This window comes from Erpetoichthys calabaricus, chromosome 1 (genome assembly GCF_900747795.2).
Source record: "Erpetoichthys calabaricus chromosome 1, fErpCal1.3, whole genome shotgun sequence".
Lineage (NCBI taxonomy): Eukaryota > Metazoa > Chordata > Cladistia > Polypteriformes > Polypteridae > Erpetoichthys > Erpetoichthys calabaricus.
In genome coordinates this window covers 314,348,096-314,372,630 of record NC_041394.2, presented here as the reverse complement: position 1 = coordinate 314,372,630, position 24,535 = coordinate 314,348,096, and the positions used below count along the sequence as shown (strand labels likewise).

General features: G+C 37.4%; 1 protein-coding gene and 1 non-coding gene across 2 annotated transcripts in view; one reads left to right on the top strand and one right to left on the bottom strand.

Annotated features, from left to right (window-relative positions):
- The window catches only part of aldh1l2 (aldehyde dehydrogenase 1 family, member L2), a 92,929-nt gene extending 83,704 nt beyond the window's left edge, over positions 1 to 9,225 (top strand). The window contains exons 21-23 of the mRNA XM_028817635.2: positions 3,203 to 3,308; positions 6,945 to 7,144; positions 7,787 to 9,225. Of these exons, the coding sequence (XP_028673468.1) occupies positions 3,203 to 3,308; positions 6,945 to 7,144; positions 7,787 to 7,842 (362 nt within the window). The 3' untranslated portion in view covers positions 7,843 to 9,225. The remainder of the gene's footprint in view (positions 1 to 3,202; positions 3,309 to 6,944; positions 7,145 to 7,786) is intronic.
- A 3,702-nt stretch (positions 9,226 to 12,927) lies between these two features.
- On the bottom strand, positions 12,928 to 24,535 carry nopchap1 (NOP protein chaperone 1). Its single transcript, XR_007935329.1, has 2 exons — positions 24,505 to 24,535; positions 12,928 to 14,073 (listed from the first exon to the last, which is right to left on the bottom strand). It is a non-coding gene; the product is annotated as an NOP protein chaperone 1 (transcript).

Below are 24,535 nucleotides of genomic sequence, written 5' to 3'. Positions count from 1 at the left end.
TAGGCTTGCAATCACATTCCAACGCCTTGAAGACTAGTTGTATACCTCCACATGAGCGCCTCCATTTTCGACAACTTTCAGCCACCTTCAGATGCAAGCCTCTCCGACGTTTTGCAGCATCTCTTCCCCAACCTTGCTGCAGGCCGTGCGGATTCTTTCCTCAAGCTGTGACAGGTTACGGGGTTTAGTGGCATACACCTTGCTTTTGATATAACCCCACAAAAAAAAGTCACAAGGTGGAAAGTCAGGGGAGCGCAAAGCCCATTTGAGGGGGACCCCTTCGACCGATTCATCGGTCAGGAAACTTGAAGTTCGGGAAATCTCTGACTAACCTGGCAAAGTGGGGAGGGGTGCCATGGTTAAGGGAATGATACGCTTACAAAAACTGCAAAGCCTAAGTTGTCATATGCTGATGGCTTAAGTCTCTCTGAATGATACCTGGAACGAAATACAAAAAAGGAAGTGTATTGTGACTTTTGGGACACCCTGTATTTTATTACAACAGATACTTAATGCTGAAAATGTGTATGAATGGAACCAAGTTAGATGGTTAGCCACTGGTTCTTTTGCCTCTTAATTGTTAATTGACAGTGAGTTAAAAAAACAAAAAAAAAAAACAAGCAAGCAAATAAAATGCATCGGATTATTTTGTTTTAACCCGATATTAATTTCTTTTGTCCAATTTATTTACATTTTTATATGCACTTATGTGTGTAAATCTTTTTACTGTTACCACAATACAATTGTCACTATGTGCGTATTGCTGTGAACTTTCACCAAAAAGCATCTTCAGTTTGCAGGTTTGCTCTGTGGTGAAGTGCCAGTGACCAGCCTCGACCCTGCAACGTCTGGATAACAGTAGCCTTCAGAAGCAGTCCCTCATCAGCCTGAGTGAATAGGAGCACTCCCATTACCTCACACTGTAAGGAGATGGCTTCTGGGCCAGATGTTGTGGGTTTGCAGCTGACCACTGGCAGGTCACCACAGTGCAAATCTATGAACTGAAGACGCTTTGTGATGTGAGTCCACATCACTACAATGTGTAAGCGTTTACAGCCTGTTTTCAGTAAAGAGTGCCATACAAGTATACATAGAATAATAATATGCAATATTTGGCAGACACCTTTACCCAAGACCATTTTAGAAGACCAGGGCCCTTTACAGTTCTGTGTATGTTTTATACCTGAACTCAAGGGGGATTAAGTGGTCAGCTCAGGTTCACAAAGTCAAATGCAGGTTAGGACTGAATTTGGCATTTTTAAGTCCAACAACCTGACCACTAGTGTATGTTGCCTAGTGGGCGTTATAATCTACTTTTAGAAAATAATACATTTGAAACATCAAACATAAGATAGACTGACACAAAAGACTACTCTAAAGATCAGTGCTAATAAACCTAAAAAGAGGAAACTTGCACTGATAATGAGAAGTGAGGCATCTGTGAATGGGTACACTTATTAGGTTAGGATATTACTTACAAGCAAAGATTAGTAGGAGTTTAGTAGTGCGTGAGGTCCACAGGACTGTGGCAACCCATGTCTGCCTAAACAAACTCTTTTGCAATCAAGTCATTCATCTAGCTTGTTCCTTTGTTAAATTTGTTTGAAATCACATCAAATATAGATGGAATAATGAAATTGTTACATATTTTTATGTATTACATATTGGGTGGAATGAAAGTGCACTAAGGATTGCTTGTGGCTCAGGGATGCAACAACCTGGGTTTGAATCCTGGGGCCAGTTGTCTGTGTCGACTTTGCATGATGTCATTTGTCTGTGTGAGTTTCCTCCAGGTTCTTTGTTTTTCCCCACATTTCCATAGATGTGCACATTAGGTACACTGGCAATTCCAAACTAGGTGAGTGTGAGCATGGATGTGTATGTGAGTGCACACTCGTCCAGGGTTTGAACCTGCCTAGTATTCAACAGTGCTGGAATAGGCATTGGCCCTCTGCAACCATGAGTTGGATTACATTGATCTTGAAATTTTATTGTGATTCCTTAGTTTATTTGTATCGTTTGAAATTCTCTTAATTATTGTTTTAATGATCTTGTTATAAAAAATGAACGTCGGTCTCCAGCAGGGGGTGCTTACTCCCTTGTATTGTATTCTTTATAGAAATGCAGGACATACTTGATCCTGTTTATAAACCCCTTCAGTAACCATGGTGGAAATAATCAGACAAGAGAAAAATGGTACAAAAAGAGATGTTTATATATTTAACTTGCTTTAAAATAAAGCATTCACTTCCAGTATACAATGTGTAATTTATACATACACATAAAGGCTGAAGAGAAGCCACTGGAACAGAACAGTCATCGTGTAGTTCTCCAGTGGGGAATGTAGATGAATGTATACTAGTTCAGCAAAGTGCAGAAAGTATTCTTCTTGCGGACAACTTCTAGCTTCTAGAAAGTCCCTCACCATTAAATACTCTCAACATTTTGGATATTCAGCGAGCTTTATATGAAGCTTGCAGGTATGAGTGAGTGCCATCTGAGCCTAAGTTGACTATGGACTGCTCATCTAAGACCCAAATAAAATCTTTTTTTTTGTCCTATCTGTGCACAGTGCAGGTGCTCTAATTACTCATGACCTCTGCCTGAAAGCAATGGGTCAGGCCCGCTTTCTTCTTCTTCTTGCGGCTGCTCCAGTTAGGGGTCACCACAGCGGATCATCTTCTTCCATATCCTTCTGTCCTCTGCATCTTGTTCTGTTACACAGATCACCTGCATGTCCTCTCTCACCACATCCATAAACCTTCGCTTAGGCCTTCCTCTTTTCCTCTTCCCTGGCAGCTCAATCCTTAGCATCCTTCTCCCAATATACTCAGCATCTCTCCTCTGCACATGTCCAAACCAATGCAATCTCGCCTCTCTGACTTTGTCTCCCAACCGTCCAACTTGAGTTAACCCTCTAAGAACTGTCATTACTTCAGCGGCATTTGGTTCACAAATCACAATTATCAAAGAGTTATTATTCAATTCTGGGTACAGCATCCAAGATCTTGAAAATATAAACAATAAACACTTTTCAGAATAAACAGTTTAAAATGTCTTCAAGCCCAATAGGTTTCTTGTGCTAATCATGGCAATGTCTATTTTCCTTGTACAATTTCAAGTTAAACGTATTACTCATTTTAAACATTTTACTCTCATTTAATTTATATGATAACTACATGCTTCCTGCATCTGCTCTTAGGGTTTTTCATGGAACCAACAGTGTTTACTGATGTGGAGGATCACATGTACATTGCCAAAGAGGAGTCCTTTGGACCTGTAATGGTGATTTCCAAGTTTAAAGACGGGTATGTATCTTTATCTACTATATAATAAAACACAAAGGTCTGTGGGTGTGTCTGATTTCTCTCTCTGAGCAATCTGATTGGTCAGTTTGGCTTTGGTGATGCAATTGAAAGAAGTAGTGCAACTGTGTGAGACACACTGAGGAGTAAAGGCGTAGCACGCACACTGAGTGTTGACGTCGTTGAGCATAGCACCTGGAAATGACAGAGTTGGAGTTGCAGCTTTTATGTGAATGCACTGGACAGATGGAGCACCGGTTAGGAAAAGGTTTGGACACAAAAGGATACTGAAGCAAGGTGCTGAAAGTACACTCTGGGCAAGAGATATTGAAAATCATTCCATTGACTGTCTTTGACAAGTAATATGGCTATATAATACTGCACATAGCAGTAAATTTATGTATATTTGTATATACACAACATGCCTAGCTGTGTACAGGAACAATCTTTTAAAATACTCTCTGCACGTATAGAAGAACATCACAGTGCTGTCAGAAGGAAGGACCCACAGTCTCTGATATACGCACATCCGAAAACATGTTTAACAGGGACACGGTGCAAGTAAAATTCAGGGTTAATACTAAAAGTACCAGAGTTGGCTGAATCATGGCTATCAAATGAAAATGCCATTAACAGACGTTTGGATATGCAGGCTTAAAAAGGACACTTGAATAATTAAGACTTTATGACCAACACCCTCCAAATCACACCTTATTGATTCACCCCCAACTCATCTCTATATACTGTATATAAAATTCAAAGTCTGTCTGCTTTTCATGAAAGAACTATTTAACATATTTAGATCAAGGTTTCTTTCTATAATTTGCTTGAACATTCCGGTTGATTTTGTGACTTCTCTCATCATTACAGGTGTCATGGTTCACTTGCAGGACCAATTAATTCGCACTAATCCGTGACAGAGACTACGAGCCGAGAGGAGGGGGGTCGCGTGATGTCAGGAATAGGGAGCCAGACAGGGCCCTTCTCACTCACACGCCAGCCTCCATTCGAGTCGGTCTACCTGTCGCCACGTTTTGGAGCATAACTTGGCTCCATTTAACTAGCGGTACATGTTTATTGATTTTTAAAGATTGTCCTGTTTCACTACTATGTGGGTGGAGCCGTGGGGGACAGTTAGTTTGCCATATATTGCCTTTGATTCCTTTATGTCTAATCATATTCCTCTGATGATGACACCTGGTAGGTTGTCAAATGTTTAGGAATAAAAAACTTAAGATATGCAATTAATTTTCTCTCACTGTGGATTACAGTAATCCCTCCTCCATCGCGGGGGTTGCGTTCCAGAGCCACCCGCGAAGTAGGAAAATCCGCGAAGTAGAAACCATATGTTTATATGGTTATTTTTAGAATGTCATGCTTGGGTCACAGATTTGCGCAGAAACACAGGAGGTTGTAGAGAGACAGGAACGTTATTCAAACACTGCAAACAAACATTTGTCTCTTTTTCAAAAGTTTAAACTGTGCTCCATGACAAGACAGAGATGACAGTTCTGTCTCACAATTAAAAGAATGCAAACATATCTTCCTTTTCAAAGGAGTGCAAAGCAAGCAGTCAAAAAAAAAATCAATAGGGCTTTTTGGCTTTTAAATATGCGAAGCACCGCCGGTACAAAGCTGTTGAAGGCGGCAGCTCACACCCCCTCTGTCAGGAGCAGAGAGAGTTAGAGAGAGATAGAGAGAGATAAAAAATCAATACGTGCCCTTTGAGCTTTTAAGTATGCGAAGCTCCGTGCAGCCTGTCCTTCAGGAAGCAGCTGCACACAGCCCCCCTGCTCACACCCCCCTACGTCAGCGCAAGAGAGAGAGAGACAGAGAGAGAAAGTAAGCTGGATAGCTTCTCAGCCATCTGCCAAAAGTGTCCCTTGTATGAAATCAACTGGGCAAACCAACTGAGGAAGCATGTACCAGAAATTAAAAGACCTATTGTCCGCAGAAACCCGCGAAGCAGCGAAAAATCCGCGATATATATTTAAATATGCTTACATATAAAATCCGCGATGGAGTGAAGCCGCGAAAGGCGAAGCGCGATATAGCGAGGGATCACTGTACTAGCTACAAACATGTACATAACATGCACACACAAAAATGGCATTTACATTTAACAAACAATATTGGAAAAACTGGCAACACAACAAATGCACATTGTTTCCAATATTGTTTATGTTGTATGTAAAATACATACTGTATTTTGTGAACGTTATAACAGAAATAACCCATATTACCTCATTGTCCCAGCATTTTGTTCTTCTCATTGTACACTTATAAGAATGTCATTATGGCAAGAAAATCACAAATATAAAGTGGTACAACCTGTTCATGTAATATAAAAAGGGAAAAAATTACTTTTTGTTTTTTTCCGCTTTCTTTGTATCATCATTGATACTTTAGGAGCAATACATTATTGTGTTTATTAAAAAAAATTTTTTAAAAATACAGTAACTGCAGCAGAATCACTAATTCAAACAACTGCTACATTACACATACTTTTAATTATAAGTCAAATTTGAATGTGTTAGCCTAATTTGAATGCTATAAGCAGCTGAGTTGATTGAGTGAACAGGCAAAAGCGGTAAAACAGGCCTCCCCATGGTGGAAATCAAGCCTCAGTATCTCACATGGGTTGTCAGGAGGAATCCTTTTGTTGACTTCTGATGTCTTCATTTGTAAACAAACAAAAAATGTAACCCATCAGGAAACGTGGCGCAGTTGCTGTCTGTGTGGAGTCTGCACACTGTCCCAGTATGCGTGGCATTTCTTCTGGGTACTCTTGTTCCCTTCCTTATCTGAAAGACGTGTGTGTTTAGTGAATGGAAATGAACCCGTCCAGGATTGATCTCCACTTTGCACCCCATGCTTACTTGGATTATCAGGTTAGAAAGTGGTGGAGTTGGTGATGTTATGGCTGATGTTTACTGTTAAGCTATTATTAATCAGCTGTTAATTAGGTGTAGTTGGGTTATTTTTTTAAAAAATAAGTAAGGAGACCAGGATTTGCATGTTCTCGCCAGGTGCTCTGGTTTCCTGTTACTTTACAAAGGCAGGCAGGTTAGGTGAATTGGCAATATTAAAGTGGCCGGTGTGTATTTGCCCTATGATGGATTGGCACGCTTTCCAGGGTTTGCTCCTGCAACGTGCCCTGTGTTAGCTGGGACAGGTTCCAGCCCGCAGTGACCCTGGTCTGGATTAAGCAAGTTAGAAAATGACACAACATGTTAATGTTCATGTGATACAATACTGTTAACTATTTCACATCCAGATTGACCAAGAAGCATAGTCATTTTATCATGTAATTATGAAAGTAAAAAGAATAACTAAGTCAGTCAAGTTTCAGTTATTGTCAACACATCAAACATAAAAATCCTCACTCATCAGCTAAACTTGTACTTAATGTTCAAAAATAAATATTTATTTGACTTACTACAATAATTCATACACTACATAAGGAGTGGTTCATCTTATTTAAAAACAAGCAGTGTGCTATCAGTCCAGTAATCATCCAAGTGTTCCTTGTGAATTTATTTGCAGAGAAAGGAATAATCTGTGTGCAGTTTTTCATGCAGCAGGAGCAGACGATTCTTCTGGTGTACAGACTTCTTTAAAAGGTTTGTTTCTTCACAGAGATATGGAGGGAGTCCTACAAAGGGCAAATGATACAGAGTTTGGCTTAGCATCTGGCGTCTTCACTAGAGACATCAGCAAAGCCATGTACATCAGCGAGCGGCTGGAGGCCGGAACCGTCTTCATTAACACTTACAACAAGACAGATGTAGCAGCTCCCTTTGGAGGGTTCAAACAATCCGGCTTTGGGAAAGATCTCGGTAAGTGAGAACACTAGTATGGCACTATATAAAAGGTCTGTCTCAACTGTGGCCGATTTACACTTTTTGAAGCTAGAAGGTTAACTTACTGAGTGGAGACTACACTAATGGGACCCACCTAATCATCTGCAGGGTCATGGAGAGCTGTTGCCTATGCTGGGAGCACTGGGGGCAAGGGAGGGGTGCTGGTCCATGCAGGGTCCACCAATAAACAAACACACCCACACTCACAAGAGGGCAATGCAGACTTGTCATTTAATCTGACACAGGCCTGAGTTGTCTCGAAAGCTTCATATTGTAATCTTTTTAGTTAGCCATTATCGATGTAGTGAGAAGTCGAGCAAAATGACACCTTTTATTGGCTAACACGGTACAACACCCTAGTACTATAAAACAATGAGCATTAAGCACAATGGTCAAACCAAGTGGAATGCTTGCCACTGTGCCACCATGCTGTCTTGGCTGAACAAATAGCACAGTGATTACACTCACTAAGAGCCTAGCTAGGCATGCTGTAAATATTTGGTTCTATTAAAAAATTGATCTGACACTATGATTGCAAAGTAAAATATGTTTATAAGTACATGGTTAGCCCAATGACTGAGGTTGTTTTTTGCTGTCTCTCTCTGCATTAATTCACAGGGGAAGAAGCGCTTCATGAATACCTCAGGACTAAAGCTGTGACAGTAGAATACTGAGAAGTACATTTGGATGGCTGCTACTTTTAAAGGACAATCCTCTTGGGAACTGAATTCTCTCTTGGGCACCATCTTTCAGTTACACAACTGTTCCTGGCAGACTGCAAAGAAGAGAAACCGTCCAAAACGGGACTTCAAGCAAAACAAATGACACTTGACAGAACCACTGTTACTGTTACTTTCATGTGCCTAACAAATCTGACTTCTTTATCTTGCAGGGCAAAGGAGGAGTGGGGGGTTAGAGAAAGAACAGAGGCTTCAACCCTGCAAATGCCAGCAAACCATGTAATGGCGTGATGTTATTTCAGCGTCTTCATTTCTGATTCATTTATAAAGTGCAAAAATCGAAGGACGGGTCACTGGTTTATATAATTGCATACCTCTATTCCTAAAATTTCTTTATATTTTGACATAATACAGCACATACAATATGTTCTCATGTCATAAACCACTATGGAAAGCAACACTCCTTAGGCCTGGCTGCAAACAGAGTGGCAAGTGCAGGTCCTTCTTCTTAGTGTGCCATTGTTTTTGTATCCATTTAAGTCTTTGTTGTTAGACTGCACTTAAGTCATTAGCCTTCAAGGTTTTTTTTGTGCTTGCTAGATATTTTACTTATAATAAAATAAAATCACAGCCCAAGCAGTACACACAAAGTAAATTGCAATTATTATGACAGTTCATTTTAACATTCAAAATGTTTGGTTTTTTTTACCCAAAATTTTAAACATTACAATTGAGAAATACACAAATAATTGAGCACTAGTACTTTGCTCATTTTTGTCTTGTATTACTGCATAAAGTATATAATATTGCATTGCGTAAATAGTGTTCAGATTATGACACAGTAAAAATCACACAAAAATAAGCTCGACATGGTTAGTAGCGTCTTGTGTTTTCAGTTTATGGAAACGCAACAAAACTCTCAATTTGGAACCCTTTTGAAAGATTTTTTTCTTATATTAATGGAATGGTGGTTGGCCTGTATTATATATTGTTTGAAACAATAAGACATATTGTCTCTAAATAATATATATATATATATATTTATTTTTTTCTCTATGCAAATTTATAAATTTTTAGTACAAATAATGCTTCCTATATTATTTTAATGTCTATTTACCTTTTTGATGTTCTGCCATGGCTTTTTTTTTTCTTATTTAGAAATGTTGGTTTCTTTATCATTTAAATCAATGTTTTGAACAGCCCATCATGTATTTTAATGTTGACACGTTTTAACTTCGGATGGCTAGCACTTTTATTGAATTGAACAAAAGAGGAAATGTGAACACAACATCAAATTTAAAATTAAGTAACAGATGTTATGTATTGATATTACAGTGTACATTTTTCTCCCTCTCAAAATAAATTAAATAATAAATACACCTTTTCACTATGCAGCAGGCACTTTACCCCCTATAGCTGAGCTTGCCCTCTCATTTAATTTAAGTCTTACAGATGTTGCAAGGTTGTCTGTAGTGTCCCTTTATTGATTCTCCACTTAAAATTCTATTTAATCTGTACATGCCTCTGTCTAGTGTTAGCATCTAAACATATTTTGGAACACCACCGGTAAAGCCATCTCTTTGTCTTGAAATGAAAGTGTACTTATGATGATGATGCTTTGCATCTTTATATTTATATTGATGCAGACTTAATGGCCAGACTGACCATAAGGAATGCATCAGAGACAAGTAAGCTGCTGTTTTAGCTCTGTTTATTCATTGCCTTATAGAAAATGTCAAATGTTCATCATGTTTAGTATATTCTCTTTAGACTGAGCTTTTACAGCGTCTCCATTTCTGGTCCACACCTATAAAGGAGATGTATTACACTAACACTGGGGTCCTCAATCACGGTCCTGGAGGGCCGCAGTGGCTGCAGGTTTTTGCTCCAACCCAACTGCTTAATAAGAAACATTTATTGCTCAAGTAACACTCCTGCTTCACTTTAGTTGTTTTGCTCGTTAAGATTTTGAAATCTTATTGCTTATTTTAGTCTTAAACAGCTGCAGTCTTGGTTTTTAATTGCCAATTTTTAATCGCCTATTTAGCAATAACATGCAAATGACAAAAGAGACCAGCATTTCTCCATTTAGCTTGTTACCATTTACACCTGTGTGTATTTATCATGCACTATTGGGTCTAATTAAATACTTGGAAGGAAAGTGAAGATAAAAGAGTGAAGGACTGAGAATTACTCATCCATTTTAGCCTTCAAATCATTTGGATGATATCCTTAGAAAGGTGAAGAAAATCAAGGATATGAGAATGACCTGACATAGCAGAGTTAAAGCACTAACAAGCCATGAAATTAAATTATGGGCAAGAATTGCTTTCTAATTAAGCCACCGCGTTAGAACAAAAACCTGCAGCCCTCCAGGACTGTGATTGAGGATCCCTGCACTAACATATGAGTAAATACTGGATTTTAAATGGCTAAAGAAAATCAAGCAGTAATCGTCATAAACACAATTCCAAGTACTGGTACCATAATGGTCACATATATATATATATATAAACTAGCCTAAAATTAGGTTTCTGCTTTATAAAACCAGCATATTTCAATGTACAGTATTATGTCTTATTAATTTGAATACATCATTAAAAAAGTTAAAAGGTTCATTGGCATCTTAAGGTTGTTTTTTCTGTTACAGATGTATTAAAATGGTCAAGTAAAAACATCTGTAGTTTGGCAAATATTTAAACAATAAAATTTTATCTCCAGAAAGAAAAAATACTCAATTGTCTTTAATATAAAAAGCAAAATATTAATTTGGAAGTTACCGGTTAATGTTAACATTCTCTGCCTTTTACTGTTTAGCATGCTTGTTAGACTGTAGGGAATACTGCATTCTTCAGTGTCACTCACGGTATACTGCTTATTTAAAGATGGAGGCCTGTCAGTTTCAACCCAGGTATTAGCTCTTCTTTTGTCAGACCTGAGAGACAGCAGGGAGATGACTTTCTGTTGGTTTTTGTGGTATTACTCTAAAAGCATGTTGCCTCTTCAGCATGTCTATCCAGTTAAGATGCACAGTTTGCTTTATATTATTGTGCAGGTTTTCATTTAGAAAAGAACACAAAAGTGACAGGAGAACAGGGAATACTGTTACTATAGCTATTGATCAGAGGATCTTTACTGTCAGGCTAGAAAGAATCACTGCATAGAACTCACACCTAGATAATAAATTAAGTTTTTGTAGTTAAATTCTGCATCATATCAATCACAAAAATACAACCTAAGTGCCTAATTATATAGTACGCAAGCTCTGAAAAGTTATGGGATAGCCCTTATCTTGTACGTACAGGACACTTTCACGTACATACAAGATAATGTTAGATATTACAAAAGTGCGCTTTGGGGCCACCTAATTACGCCTTTAGTTTGGCGTCACCTCGATCGCTTGTAGCGCAGTGCTGTAAAAAGCAGACAGGTATTAAAGGCGTGTGGGCTGGTTGGAGATAGGTATTGTAGGCTACAGCTTGTCCTATGACATAAATTAAGTAAGGCCCACAATGTCAGTCACAAATGTCCATCGCATGCCCAGTTACACTATGGTTAAGATTAAGGTTGTGGGAGGGTTATCCGACTCTGAGGGTTCAGGTACGTGCTTTATGTTCACAGGTATCCGCATACACATTCGTACGGAGCCCCAGAGGGGATACAACTTACTAGGTCGTGCCCACCACTTACCATAACCAGGTATGTTAGGGTAGCACCAGCTAATACTGCGTGTGCACCACCTACATTCAGATGAGCACCAAATACCATCGTGTGCTACTGTACATCATTCTCTGGAAACAGGACATATCACTAAATAGTTCGATGTTTTCCTCACACAGTTACATTCCACAGAAATGGATATTGACAAGTTTATAAAAACAGGTTATACATTCAAGCCCAGATCATTGGATCCAATGACAAAACCCAACATCTGTGCAAAACTTTCCCTTATGTTTCCAGCTATGTCACTGCATTCTTGTTGAAGAGTTCATTTTAAAGTTACGGCTGGTATCCATAGTACTAAATCCTTTTATAATTTGAAAAACTTCAGTTGCATCGCCTCTTAATCTGTTTGCTTAACCTGAAAAGATTAAGATCCTTCAGTCTCTCTTCACACTTCATACCTTTTTGTCCTGGAATCAACCTGGCTGTTTTCCTCTGGACGGTCTTTTTTTGTAATATGGAGATCAAAACTGAACAGAGTACTCCAGACAAGCCTCACTAGTGTGTTCATATAATTTAAGGATAACCTCCCACACATTGTGATGTATAGCCTAACATCCTATATTAGCCTTGTTAATTACTTGTGCACACTGTCTGGGTGAAGATAGTAGCAGTGGATGTGTATAGTGATGAGTATACAATGACCCCCCCCCCAAAGTCCTTCTCATACGGTGTACTTTCAAGTTTCAGACCATCCCATTATGTATTCACATTTGACATTTCTACTTTGTACATTTACTAAGAATTAATTTCATCCACCAAAAATCTTTCCAAGCCTGTTTACTGTCCAAGTCCTTCTGTGTCAAAGTAGCCTATTTAACATTACCTGCCTTTTCACTTTTGTATTATCATCAGACTTAAAAAGCTTATCGATTTTGTTCTTGTCCAGGTTGTTCATGTTTATTGAAAAAAACAGCAAACTCAGCAATGACACCAGAGAGACACCACTTTTTAACATCATCACATTCTGAAAATGTTCTCTTTACCACAACTCTTTGCTTCTTGTGTCTGAGACAATTTTGTGCCAACCTGCAGACTGCATCCTGAATTCTGGCTTCTTATAGTTTGATTGCTAGTCTGTTTTACATTCTCAAAAGTCTTCTGAAAATCAAGACAAATTATTATCATGGCTTATACTGACTTGGATCAGCCTGAACACCCATTTTATATAACAGAAAAATCACCTGCTAGCTTTCAGGTCTTAAGAATTCCTTCAGTGTGCAGAGATTTTTGAAAAGATATGTACACTCGGTACCCATATGGATTACACTGACTAAAGGAGATGCAACAGATCCCTCGTTATAGTGACCCTAATAATTATTCAGAATAGAATTTAAGGAAAACACCTCACCGAAATATGTGAAAAATGTTCAACTTTTATTAACACTTTACAAAGGTATATATTTTGTCCTTTGTTGTTGTATAATAAAATAAACTTGTGTTTTTTTCTGAACTTGTATATATACAGAGAAGACTCCCCATGTAGAAATCTGTGTTTATAATTCGTTTTTTCTGTTTTGTGGTATTTCATAAAAATTTTGGTTGACATCTTACAGGTAACAAAGGCTGTAACATCCAAAAATATACCTAATTTCCTAATGTGTAAGTAAGGGATAGAAAAAGCAATTACATTTTTAGAAAGTAAAGCTAGAGCTGATGTAAAATAAAATGAGATTAGTTTTAGCAAGGAAATTGTTACGTGACAAATAAGGATACATTTACATCATTATTTGAAATGACTTTCTAAAACTGCTGCAGGCTCCAGGCTTAAGAAGGCAACATTTGCTCTGTTTTTAATAAAAATGATTTATCAAGGAAGGCCTTTAACAGAAGTACTACAGTGGGCCAACTCTACAAACTAAGCGATACCAAACCACAAGTAGTCACATGTATTTAATTGAGGTCTCTACTTGTTTGTAAGGTCCTGTTAGGTCCACACCCAACAGCAGAAAACCTTTAAGACAGACCGAATCATCACAGAGATGACACCAACCTTGGTTCCAGTGTAAGCCATGTGCCTTTTAATGAGTGGGTGAATTACACATATGATGAACAAGGCCTCGGGATCCACAAGTGCAAAGTGGAGACATTATTTCTGTGACAAAACTCTCGTGATTGGGCTCACTGGTCAACAACTTTCCACAGATAATAGTACTGGTAAAATATTACAGTGTAGTTCAAAGCAGCCAAATGCATAAACATATTAACAGGTGCAACAAAATGCTCAAGAAAAAGAAATACATGTCACCTATGTCTTCAGTGTAAACAATGGCTCCTTATTCTGTGTACATTAGTTATATTTTAAATGTCAACAGTGAACTTCACAAAAGTAGTTTATCCATTTACATTGTCCATCACCTCAATTTTTGCCTTCTTTTTCTGATTTCCTGGGATTCGGAGGTTGCCCTCCTCCTCACTGTCTAGTTCTGAGCTTTCATCTTCTGACGAAGAGTCTTCTGTATCATCACATTCTGAATCACTTAGTTCCACTAATGCCACATCCTAGAAAACAATTACTGCAATTGTAAAAGTACTGAAAAAAACATACAGAACAATGCCTAAGGGTTAGAAATAGTGAGACAAAATTCTAATCTGTAATTTATAGATTTAAAAAAAGTTAGTACAGCTTTACAAGATTTGTATTTTTCTTCACTGATAATTCAGGCTTATTTTTCCAATTAAAATATTTTCAAAAATTTGGTTGATTGCCCTAGTTTTATCCTAAAGCAGTTCAGATGCTAAGGAACAAGTAACACAGTTAAGCAAAATATAAATAATCTATTATACAGTTGTGTCCAAACGTTTTGAGATCTTTTTGTCAGGTGTTTATATGGTATAATTACAAGCATTTCATAAGTTTCAAAAGCTTTTATCGACAATTACATTAAGTTTATGCAAAGAGTAAATATTTGCAATAAAGAAGGGTACCAAAACGTCCTCCAAGACCAACTTCTCCCAACCATCCAAGAACAGTCTGGTGATAAACAATGCCTTTTCCAGCATGATGGAGCACTGAGCCATAAGGCAAAAATGATAACTAACTGGCACGGGGAACAAAACATCCAAATTTTGGGTCTATGGCCAGGAAACTTTCCAGATCTTAATCCCATTAAGAACTTGTGGTCAGTCCTCAAGAGGCAGGTGGGCAAACAAACCCACCAATTCTGACAAACTTCAAGCATTGATTATGCAAGAGTGGGCTGCCGTCAGTCAGGATTTGGCCCAGAAGTTGATTGACAGCATGGCAGGGCGAATTGCAGAGGTCTTGAAAAAGAAGGGCCAGCACCACAAATATTGACTTTTTGCATAAACTTAATGTAATTGTCAATAAAAAGCCTTTGAAACTTATGAAATGCTTGTAAGTATGCTTCAGAATACCATATAAACATTGACAAAAAGATCTAAAAACACTGGAGCAGCTAACTTTGTGAAAATCAATACTTGTGCCATTCTCAAAACTTTTGACCACGACTGCACAGCAAAATGATAAAGCAGCAAAAAGGTACAAGTTGTCAAATGACACAGAAATTCTGAATGTAAAAGATGGTGTGATACCTTGTGATAACTATTAAAAAATGATCATCTTAAAACAAAAAAAATTCTTAATCCCAGTAAATATATAAGAAAAAAGAAAAAAAATCACTCACAAACATTACATACATTGATTAATTTCAACAATAAAAACTGAAAAAACAAACACCAACATAGATGTTAGCATATACTACTGTATATAAAGTGACACACCACTAATAGAAAAGTGCCATTATAAACAATGCTGCACATCCTCTCCCTGCCAAACTGGAAGTGAGTACTAGTAGTTAACGAATTTATCAGCAGAAGTGTGAACACTGCAGGTGCTCCTTTATACCAACAGTAATACGCCTGCATAATGCCTCACTGTGACTGGGACAGCCAAGTCAGAACTTTATTCTTTTTAATTTTCTTGCTTTATAGTCATTTTGGTGTGTCTTCAGACCAAAGTGTGTATGTATGTTTATTTACTTACCGTACGTACTTATCTACGTATTCATTTATTTAAAGAGCTTCTGTAAAAAACAAATTTCCCCCAGGGGACAAATAAAAGTTCCATCTATCTATATGAAGAAGTCTGAAAAACCAGTACAGTTACTTTAGGTCTATCAAGAATATAAGAAAATGGTGGTTCATCTTGCACAGAAATCAAACAAGGAGGGGGTCGAGCGACCCACCAATTATTCAATGTGTGTTGTAAACACAAGTAAACTACATGTTTCAGAAGACTGGCCTCCTTCTTTGAGGTTAAAACCAGAATTGATGAAGCATACCCAAAGTAGACAACAAACAAAGAAAATATATTGAATGCTAGAACACATCTGTGAAATAAACAATTATAAAGAAATTTGTTTTCAACCAGAAATGTAAACAGTTATAGAGATTAACCTTTTTCCACTTTTTGCCTTTTATTCTAAGTGTGTAATAACCTTTTCTGAATTTTTGTGATATGTTCCTTTTTAAATTTTCACTAAACTTTTAACTTTTGAACTTTATTGGACCGAGAAATTTCTTTTATTACACGTTTGACTCATGCTGGATCCTACATTGCCAACTCAGTAGCTACTTAATTTTGGGAATATATAAAAGATGCAGCTACAACAAGGAAACTGTAAACCATAAGAACATGTCAAGTCTTTATGCACATTTGAAATATAACAGTCACTGTCAGACTAAATATAGAAATCATTTACAACTAGAAATGTTAAAATAAATGATGCCATGGACATCTTTGACCGATTATCTTTCATACTGTAGATGAAGTAAGAAACCACAACCTAAGACCAATACCCTCTTGGAGCAAGGAACTGAAGCCTATTAGAACTACAGCATATCGAGGATTGTCAAGGAAAGAAGGGTGATCGAAACAGCTGTGATGAGCAAACAAAAGGGTTTAAAAAAAAAAAACGAGCCATTATAAATTGTTCAGTTTAAGAAAAGACAGCTAAATTAATATACCTCACAAAACACTGGAGAATCTACTGCACATCGCTGAGCAAATAGAAGTGAAAGGAAAGGCCATTACATCTTTTTGCTACTATATATGTGTCATTTTAATTTATAAACAGATCACTTATATTTTGTCTTTGCAAAATTCTTCATCCTTTTCCTGGTGATAGTTGAGTGAAGGTTATTGCTATTCTTGGTCAATTTTATTTATTTTACATTAGTATAAAACTACAAATGTACAATAGTTAGAAAGTGATGCACTCTCCAACATCCCTTATAGTAATAGCATAAAAGTCAACATTCAGAGCAACATTCCAAAAACAAAGCAAAGTACAGCCATTACTCATTTTTATAAACACTGGCCAGATGACCCACAAGTCCACTCCCTATGGATCTGAACATCTTTAAACTCCAGTACAGTACATCTCACTCACCACAATGTCTATCCACATCTTCATCGGCCTTGCCTACTGCAACCCTCTTGACTTCTAAGGTGCATAACCCACATCAGCTTGTTTCTCACAATAAGCACCACTCCTACACAAGTTTATGTTTTATTGCCTTTTTTCTGTTTGTTGTTTTTTTTTATCTTTACTAAAATTCAGAAAGAAAGGACGATCCACTAAAACCGCATTACAAATTAACTAAATAAATGCAGTTACCGTATTTTAAATGCACACAACACATTAGTCCTAAGCAAGACCCACCTCACCTAACTCCCAGAAAGATGAAACACAGAAAGAAATGCACAAAATCAGTAAAAAAAATAAAAAGCTGGAAAGTTACAGCATTGAAATGAGGGCAACAGTTTAAGGAATGCTAGTTATGGACAGCTGACATGTTATAAAAAAAATTAGGTAAGATTACGTTCATGATTATTTTTTTTTTCTGATTTCAATAAGCATAAACTTTATTTACTGCGGTGGGTTGGCACCCTGCCCAGGATTGGTTCCTGCCTTGTGCCCTGTGTTGGCTGGGATTGGCTCCAGCAGACCCCCATGACCCTGTGTTCGGATTCAGCGGGTTGGACAATGGATGGATGGAAATTACATACACGAAAAACAATAACACTCATTGAAAAGATGTGTTTTTAACAGAAGTTTGAACTTAATAATAGATTTTTCCTCGCGAAGGCTGAGAGGGAGAGAATTCCATATTTTAGGGGCTATCGCTCTGAAAGCTCAGGATTGAGTTGTAAAAAATTATCTGTCATCCAATGATTGATTTCCCGAATGCAGTCAGTCAGTTCAACAGGTGAAGATGTTGCAGTTGCATCAACACTTATATATAAAGTTGTGCATCGTCGGCATAGCAGTGGAAGCTCAGATCATACAGATAAATAATCTCGCCTAATGGCAGCATATAGATGTTGAAGACGACTGGACCGAGAACTGACCCTTGAGGGATACCTTGTGTGAATGAAGTAGTGGCAGATTTGTATTCCCTAATGAAGACGTAATACTGGAGATCACTGAGGTATGATGTGAACCAAGAAAGAGCAGCACCAGAGATACCAATAGCTAAAAGTCGGGACAATAAAATGTTATGGCTAACTGTATCAAACGCTGCGTTCAAGTCAAAAAAAAACTAGAATTGCAGCCATCCCAGAATCTGCAGTTATAAGCATGTCATTGGCTACCTTAAGTAAAGCAGTTTCAGTGCTATGCAGGGCTCCGAATACCGATTGAAAAGGTTCAAGCAGGTTATGCAAATTTAAATAATCATTGAGTTTGAACAGCAACAACCTTTTCTAAGATCTTAGTCATAAATGGAAGATTAGAAATTGGGCAATAAAATTTTAGCTGTAAGGGATCTAAGCCAGGTTTTTTTTTTTTTTTTTTTTTTAAAAAAAACAGGTTACAGCAGCAGTTTTTAAATCAATTGGAACACAGGTACAGAAACTTCAGTTGATAAAGTGAGAAATGGGGAGAGAAAGTTTGTTAGTGCAAGACTTAATCAGTAAAGTAGGGGCAGGATCTAGGTGGCCGATTGATTTAATTTAGATATTACTTCAGTTGGTGTAGTGGGGTTAAATTTAGATAAATAAACTGTAGATTTAGAAGTATAATCAGTTGACAGAGATGAGGAAAAGTTAGTAGAGAAACTTTGATATATGGTCATAATTTTTGACTGAAAATAGTCCAAAAATAGATTACAGTGCTCAACAGAGAAATAAGGATTTTTAACAGCAGGTTGACAAAGTCTGCTAACTGTATTAAAAAGAGATCTAGGGCGAACAAGGGTGTGCCAACCAGGATCATGATAAAGGGGACTACACTAGGATTAGGGACCTATGGTCGCACAATTGTTCTCAATAAATCAAAGACAGTAGTCATACAGAGTGCAAACCAGGGATACAGCAAGAACATGTGGGGTCAAAGAAAGAAGGTGACTGAAAGCACTTCTCTTAAGTAGGATCAAATTCTGAGTAAAATATTGATACTTTCAGCCAAAAGAAATTAATGTCATGTGGATTTCTGAACTCAGTCCCCTCTATGGCTGTCAAGAGGGTAAGTATTATGTCAAAAGTCGATTTCTGCCTGGAAGTTATACTTCAGGGTAGTGCTGGGCGGTATGACCAAAATTCTATATCACGGTATTTTTCAAAATTATACCGGTTTCACGGTATTGGATGGTTATTTTTTTCCCATGCATGAGTGGATGTTAACGACATTTTCCACTGCAATTACTAGCTAACAATAACCTATTCCACTGTCATGAGAATTGTACATTGTACAAAAAAAACATTTTAATGTGCACACAAGTATTAATACAGGTTTGTATGGCCCCCTAAAGTGATAGTTTTCAAGGGGGTGGCACTAATAAGGAGAAGGAATCACATTGCATGACAGTTGCAGTCAGAATATAGAACCTTTTTATTGAACGTTTGCAAACAATTTAAACTAAAATTTTGACACCTTATTTTCAACCACTCAAAGAGGCATTTAGACTTAGTAAAATATCCAGAGGTGCTGGTCAAAAGTTGTATCGCACTGAACATGTCTTAGAAAAGGAATAAATAGTAAATATTTTTTGTAAACCAACTACACTTTGTTAATGTTAACAATCTCTGTCCACTGACACGTTAAAATGACTTTTTAAACAACTTTACCATCATTAAACTGCATAATATTTAAACTAATAAATAATAACAATACAATAAATAATACTATTACTTCCAAGACTTCAAAGCCCAGGTGCATTACACAGTATTCACCAAATTAAAATAAAATAAAACAAGCGCAATTTGGTGATGACATCTTTACCAACTGAACCATCATTAAGGCAAACTGCATTAATATGGACCTTGCTTCAAGCTAAGCTACATACTTAAATAATAAAACTGCAACTTGCATTTATAATGCTATTTGTGGTATATCCCTACAGAAGCGTATTAGGGCCACAGTGAAGAAAAAAAAAAAAACAAACTATATGTCAAGATTAAAGCCGACATTTCCACTTTATTCTCATAGTTTATTTTGTCATTAAATTAGAATGCCTTAAACTAAACTTCATCCTAAAATCAATGTTTAATTTACTAGATTTTCTCAAACCCCGTCATAAGTTAACGTAGCACATTAAATGCTGTGTTGTGTTCTCCGACCCAGTTGTTAATCGCTACGCGCATCTTAAACTGACTGTCTCTGCACTAAGAGGAGGCGCCAGCAGTGATCACTGCACAGAATACATTCACTTCATGATATTCCTGCTCTCTCAAATATAGAATGCTAAGATAAATTTTCATGATGAAATGCATTAAAGCAGGTATTAAACATGCACGGTAGTGCTGCTCCTTCGCAGTAAGGGGTCCCCAGGTGTACGTTCAGTGTCGATAACTTTATGGCAGGTGTGACGAGGCTCCAAAAAACTGGATGTATGAATGTGTATTGCACAGGTTTAACTTAAATATTGTGTAAATACTGGGTTTGTGATCTGGTGGTCGGAGACACGAACACAGAATTCAATCCATGTTCTTCTGAGCGAACTTTCTTTATCGCATGCATGCTGTCTGTCTGATGTACCAAACCCGCAGTTCCTGTCTTTCCTTTTTCTTTCTCCACATAACCAATCACCACATGATAAACGTCTTTGTGAAATTAAACGTAGTTATAAACTTAAGACCACGGAGTGTTCAGAACTTAAAAAAAAAAAATCTCTGTTATACATGTTTAATTATGCCATCCATTCAGGGTTGTGCCCATCCCAGTAAGTATTGTGTGTGAGACAGTAGCAAATCCTGAACGTGGCGCCAGCACATCGCAGGGTGAATACGAGCAATACATACACTCAGGTCAATATAGCATAACAAAACCCCACATCCTACATGACTTTGAAAGGAAACTGAAGCACGCCGAGTAAACCCACCAGAAAAACATGCAAATTCAAAGCAGGGAACAACCGGGACCCCATTGCTACGAGGCAGCAGTGCAATCTCCACGCCACCGTGCCCCCACATGATTAATACATGCTTTAAGGCATTTCATCATGAAAATTATATGAAGTATTTATCTTAGCATTCTAAATGTTCAGGGAGCAGGAACATCATGAAATTAATGTATTCTGTGTGCTGCCTGCGCCTCTTCCTAGAGCAAGAGGAAGTCAGTTTAAGAAGCATGTAGTGATTAATAAGGCTCCGGGAACACTTAACATAAAGCATTTAATGTGCTACACAACTTATGACAGGGTTTGAGAAAATCTAGTAAAATAAATATTTATTTTAAGATGAAGTTTAGTTTACAATGATCTACTTTAATAACAAATTACGAGAATAAAGTCAAAATGTCAACTTTAATCTCGACAAACAGCGAGAATAAAGTAGAAATGTCGAGAATAAAGTCAACATGTCGTCACACTATTACACAGTACCCAGGTACATTACACAGTATTGAAAAAAATAAAACAAGTACAACTTGGCTTGCTGTATTATCCAGTAGTATAGAAATAGTATTCACACATTTGAACATAATGGTCCACATCTGACCTTTTAAATCCAAACTATCTCCAGACAACAGACGTGACTCCTTTTTCCAGCAAAAGTTCTTCTGTGTCATCATTTTCAACTTTATCGTCTGCTACAGCTTCAGTTTCGGAATGTTCTCTGTCCATTTCACCGCGCAATACCTCCGCTACCACATGTACTTCGTTGCACGCCTGTTTAGCGGTGTAGCAGTGAAAAAGAGCCCCCTTAAACAGTTTCCTGTAGCGCCACGTTCCGAACGTTGTTTAGGCAATTTAAACCGGTGTTGCGATATAAGAGAAATCCATATCATAACAAAAATAAAAAATGGTTTTCGGTATGAACCGGTATACCGCCCAGCACTACTTCAGGGTCTTATTCTCAATAATGACTGTGCAAGATCTAAGTGTTGTAAAAACTATAGTATAGTCCCAACAATTTCTTAATGATATGATGTGTGGGTTGATTTATATTGTTATGAGCAAAGTCTCTGGCTTTGATATATTGAATGAACATAAATTAACAAAAAACATTTGATCACCGCCAAAATCACTGTTTTTCCCCTGTCTGCACCAACTCAGTTTGTAAGCCTAGGAAAGAATGATCTTGGCCAAGTCTTCAAAACTTAAAAGTTTAAAATATTAATTGTAATGTAAAGCACCTCCAGGTTGTTGTGCTGCAAAAGTAGCATCCCAGACAGACGACTATGTGCATGTGCAATCACAACACACACAGTGTTAAAAGCAACACCAATAAGACTTAAAACTTTTTACAGATGCAACATGAATACTCAAAATGCTTATATAGCAATTGTTATAGCCTCTTGTAAAATTCTGATTATAATACATTTTATTTTCACGTGTACAGCAATACTAAAGAGCTGCAAAACCCTTCTTAAAACTGTTAATACATGGAAACAGACAACAGAGCAAAAAAGCTAAAGCGGTATTTTTCAGCGTGCTATTTGGGAAGGTCTTCCATGGGAGCTAAAAGAAAAATCATATTTGTGCTGCAAACCATGCATTTGAAGTTATCACAGATTCAATTAGTCTTGATTGACACAATGGTTGAATCAGCAACCATGTATTTAAAATGCACTACCTTAATGACAATACCAAACAGCTTGACAACATAAAACACTGAACTAAGCAAACGAGGAAAGCCTTTAAGAGAAAAGACTAAGTAGAGATCAAAGCTCCTCCATTTAAACTCAGGCAAGGAATGACAGAGAAATAAAAAAAAATTCTGCTACTCAATAAAAACAACAGCTAAAATGAATTATACTAAAAGACACATACACAACTAAAATTGGGTTTACAAGCTTGTTGACATACATGGTTTTCCAAAAATAATGGGAGACAGTATTTAATTTTCTTATATCGAGCATCTCATATCAAATATTTAACAGTATTCAAAATATGAACCTGATACACTGAATGCAGCAACTGCACCTTTGCTGCTTACCAAGTGCACTCTTTAGCCAGTTATAGCACAAACAGAGGAGTCCAAACGAAAAACAGAAGATTGTGAACTAGTAATTATGAGGCTGGGAAATGTGAAATTACAGCAAGATTGGAATAAAGCTAACCATTACATTTAGCCTAAACAGCTTCATAAGCTAAGTGAACCTCAGCTGTGTACCCCAACTGATCACAGGAACGTGCAGTTTTAAAGAGAAGCAGAAAAAACTTAAGGTTGAAAAGGTTTTTTTTTTTGTTGTTGTTTGTTTTCTTACATCCCATAGTAGTGGGCACCAGATGTTGCTGGATGACTTCCGGCCTCTTTTACAGAACAATGTTGCATCTTGGATTCCTGCATAGGCTTTATTTGAGGGCATTTAGGGGCTATATTGATTACAGTATTTTACAAAAAATAAACTACAAAATACCATGGCAAGTCAAAAGTCAAAGTAGAAAACAATGTAGACACGGCAGTAGACAGCTGTGGACATGATACCACAACTAAGCGGAAATTTCATGGTAGACAGGCATTTCCAGACGTGTTGTCCAAGCTATTGTGCAGAAGCATAAGCAAATGAGCAAAGCTGGGGACTGGAAACACATCGAGCTTACTTCCCTTCAAAACTGGAAAATGTCCAGCACTGCTATCAGCTCAGAAGACCACTAGGACCCTTGTACACTCAATATATAGTCCGTAGATGACTTCTAGGAAGTGGTCTTCATGAAGGAGTTTACAATCAAACAGTTTACTCCTATTGGTGGAAATAAACCCTAATGACTCACCTACACATGAAAACACAAGGACTATGGCCTGGAAAAATGACAGCAGGTGCTCTGGACAGATGATCAAAATTTGAAATTTTTGGCTCTGTCAGAAGGCAGTTTGTCCACCGAAGTGCTAGAGAACAGTACATAAATGAATGTCTGTAGACAACAGTAAAGCACAATAAAGGTTCCCTGCAGGTTTGGAAGTACTGATTTGATCAAAATAGACAACCCCCCAATCACTGAAAAGAAATACAAGCAGATTCTTACTCATCTTGCAATACAATCAGGGAGGCATCTGATCAGGCCTACCTTCATTCTGCAGCATCATTAAGATCCCAAAACAAATTGTCAAAATTATAAAAAAAAAAACACTATCTGCAGTGAAAAGAAGACCAAGAAATTCCTCCACTGATAGTATGGTCTCCAATGTGCCCTGATCAACATTATCAAGCTAGTCTGGGATTACCCGTAGGAACTAAAGTGAATAAGATGAGCAAAGTCTGCAGTGGAACTGTGGCAAGATTGCCAAGAGGCTTGGAACAACCGAACCATGCAAGAACCTTCTAAAACTGCAGTGGGCCTAAAGGAATCAGCAAAGGGTGGACACACCAAACATTTTGCTTTCTCTTTACTGAATTTTCTAGGAGGTTTATTGATTATGAAAAACTACTCACTGTATTATTTTTTTAAAACATTTCAAAACATATAATTTGCAAAAACGAGAACTGCTTCTGTTTTATCAAGACTAGGCAACATAAAATTTCTTACCATTTCAATTATTCGTTCCGAGCTGTCATCA